The 2,404-nt window shown below is 40.5% G+C and overlaps 1 protein-coding gene across 1 annotated transcript in view; it reads right to left on the bottom strand.

The window, feature by feature from the left end:
- Positions 1-780, bottom strand: part of LOC110019032 (transcription factor bHLH96-like) — a 4,057-nt gene extending 3,277 nt beyond the window's left edge. The window contains 1 exon segment of the mRNA XM_020716554.1: positions 29-780. Within this exon segment, the coding sequence (XP_020572213.1) occupies positions 29-234 (206 nt within the window). The 5' untranslated portion in view covers positions 235-780.
- Between the last annotated feature and the right edge of the window lie 1,624 nt (positions 781-2,404).

Here is a 2,404-nt window from a genome sequence, read left to right as displayed (position 1 = left end):
GCCCCGCGGCCGGCGCCGCCGCTTTCGCTTCCCCTGCACCCCGGCGCAGGGAGGAGGTGGAGGCTGCTGCGGGGCTGCAGGTGGCGGGAGGCTGCCGAGCATCGACGACTCGGGGCTAAGGCAGCCGCCGGCCATATCAAAGAGTAAACTTGGTGGCTGTTGTTGATGAAACTCTGGTGTGGCCGAGATGCTGTCATAGAGAATGAAGGAGGAAGAGAGCATCTCGAATGACATATTGTTTCACGGCTCTGTTACTCCAATCTTTCATTAGTCTTCTGTCACAGACGAGCACAAGGAAGAGTGGAAGATGAAGATGAAGAAGAAGAAGAGTGGTGTTTAAGTGAAGATGATGGAAAAGGTCGCACGTGAGAGAGGTCCGGAAAAAGAAGGCGAGCTTTATTGTTTCAAAAAAGTGAGAAAAAGAAGGCTCTCTCCCTCTCCATTTCCCGAATCCATAGATGCTGTCAAAAGACAGCGGCCCTTTCTTACAACTGAGGATGGGGAGGAGGAGCGGGTCCCAGCCTTGCTCGCAAAAAACTCAGAAAACAAATGCTTTTGTGCAGTGAGCTTCAAACAATGGCCGCGCTGAGGCTCGTGAGAGAAAGGTTGAAGAAATACCGGAGGAACATGGGAATTGGGAAATCTCTCCATATCCCAATCGATTGATTTTGTGCATTCTTTGTCTTAACAGATTTTTTTTAACGCTGAAGGAACATAGGTCACGGCAAGCACATGCACTGTTGGGTTTCTTCCTTTTCTTTTTTTTCCCTTCCTGCTCGAAACCCAAGGCCCGACCAACCTTCTCCGGTCTAATTAATCGCGCTTCTGATCTAATGATTTCCTTTAATTAAATAATAATTCGATGGAAAAATATAATAAAAAGGGTGGTCGAAGATTTGTTTAGAGGCTCCATAGGTATAATTCTCTGATGTTATTACTAAATAACCAAGATTTCTTTAATAAAAGCATAATAAAATCAATTAAGCTTTATTTTAATCCTAATCAATTTTGTTTATAGAGAAAGGATAAGTTCTAGTTCAGTGACTTCAGTCCACCGCGCTCCTCAAGGGAAGAACGTTAAGGCTTCAGTGTTGCATTTAATCCAATGATTATATTGCATAAAAATGAGTAGAAAGCTGCCAAGGGTTTTCTCGGGATGCTAGACGCAAATGTGGAGTAGCGGTCTATCCCAAAAACCAATATGCTCGGGCAGGCTTTACCCATTGGCACAGCCTTTGGGCTAAACGTCAATCAGTATTGGTATCACAAAATTAATTTTGATTATTTGAGGAAAAGATGCTACAGGATGCCCTAAGAGTTAGGATCTAAAGTTTATCTGTATAAATCTTAGATGAAATGCATAAAGAAACACATAAAGAGCAATTTTTTTTAAATAAAAATTAGAACTTTTAGTAAAATTTAGTCACTTTCTATGCAAAATCAATAAATAAATGTATATCATTCATAACACTAAATATTAATATCTAGGTGGAGATATGTAAACACTAAACAAACAAGAATTATACGGTATGTTTGTAAATCACCCTAAATAAATTCAATTTTTTTCCGGGTTGGGTTTCGCTATTGTGAGCTTTGACTAAATCAAAGCACGCTCAGGCCGAGTCAGATCTGCCAAATTTCTATTTTTTCAAAGTCAAGCCCGCCCATTCTAAGCGGACTTATGACGAGCCTGTCGGGCCACACACCCAGTTATGGGGTTTATTTATGATGTTTCCATGATTTTTAAAGCAATGATTGTTTTATGGAAAAAGGGAATAACTAATCTACTCACTCTCAAGCCCTTTTATTTCCTACATGAGTTGACGGATGAAGTCGATCAAGTTCAACTTAACTATTGTTTAAGTATAGCACGTGACCAGAGGAAAATATGTTGAGATTTTCATACCTATTCTATACTGTTTTTAATGATATTGCACTTTAAAGAAATGTATTTTTAATGTTTTGTTGCAGGAATGATGAATTAGGGTCATTTGAGCAAAAAGATGCAAAAATGAGCTAATTTGGAGCGAAAATGATCAAAATGTGGAGATTTGAACTAGGCCGCCAACGGCGCCCTTGATCCCACCGACGGCGCCCTTGATCCCGCCGACGGCGAGTTTTTCCCGAGGCTACAGGATAAAATTCTCAGAAGTCTGCCGATGACGCCCTTGGAAGAGGAATTTTGTGTGCTGTAAAGAAAGGAAGTGGTTCAGAGAAACTTCGAGGAATGTTCTTGGGGAGAAACTAGAGATAAGTTATTTACTTGTTGTAGTTTATATGACTTTGACTTTATATATGAATTCTAAGTTTTGTTGTGTTTTCCCCATGAGATCTGAGTAGTTTTCTCTGTCTTTCTTCTTGTCTTGAGATTTGTGAAATGATGATTTGAATTGGTGAAGCCATG

The sequence above is a fragment of the Phalaenopsis equestris genome, unplaced genomic scaffold (genome assembly GCF_001263595.1).
Source record: "Phalaenopsis equestris unplaced genomic scaffold, ASM126359v1 Scaffold000038, whole genome shotgun sequence".
NCBI lineage: Eukaryota > Viridiplantae > Streptophyta > Magnoliopsida > Asparagales > Orchidaceae > Phalaenopsis > Phalaenopsis equestris.
Note: the sequence above shows the minus strand (reverse complement) of the source record. Positions and strands in the feature narration are given on the sequence as shown.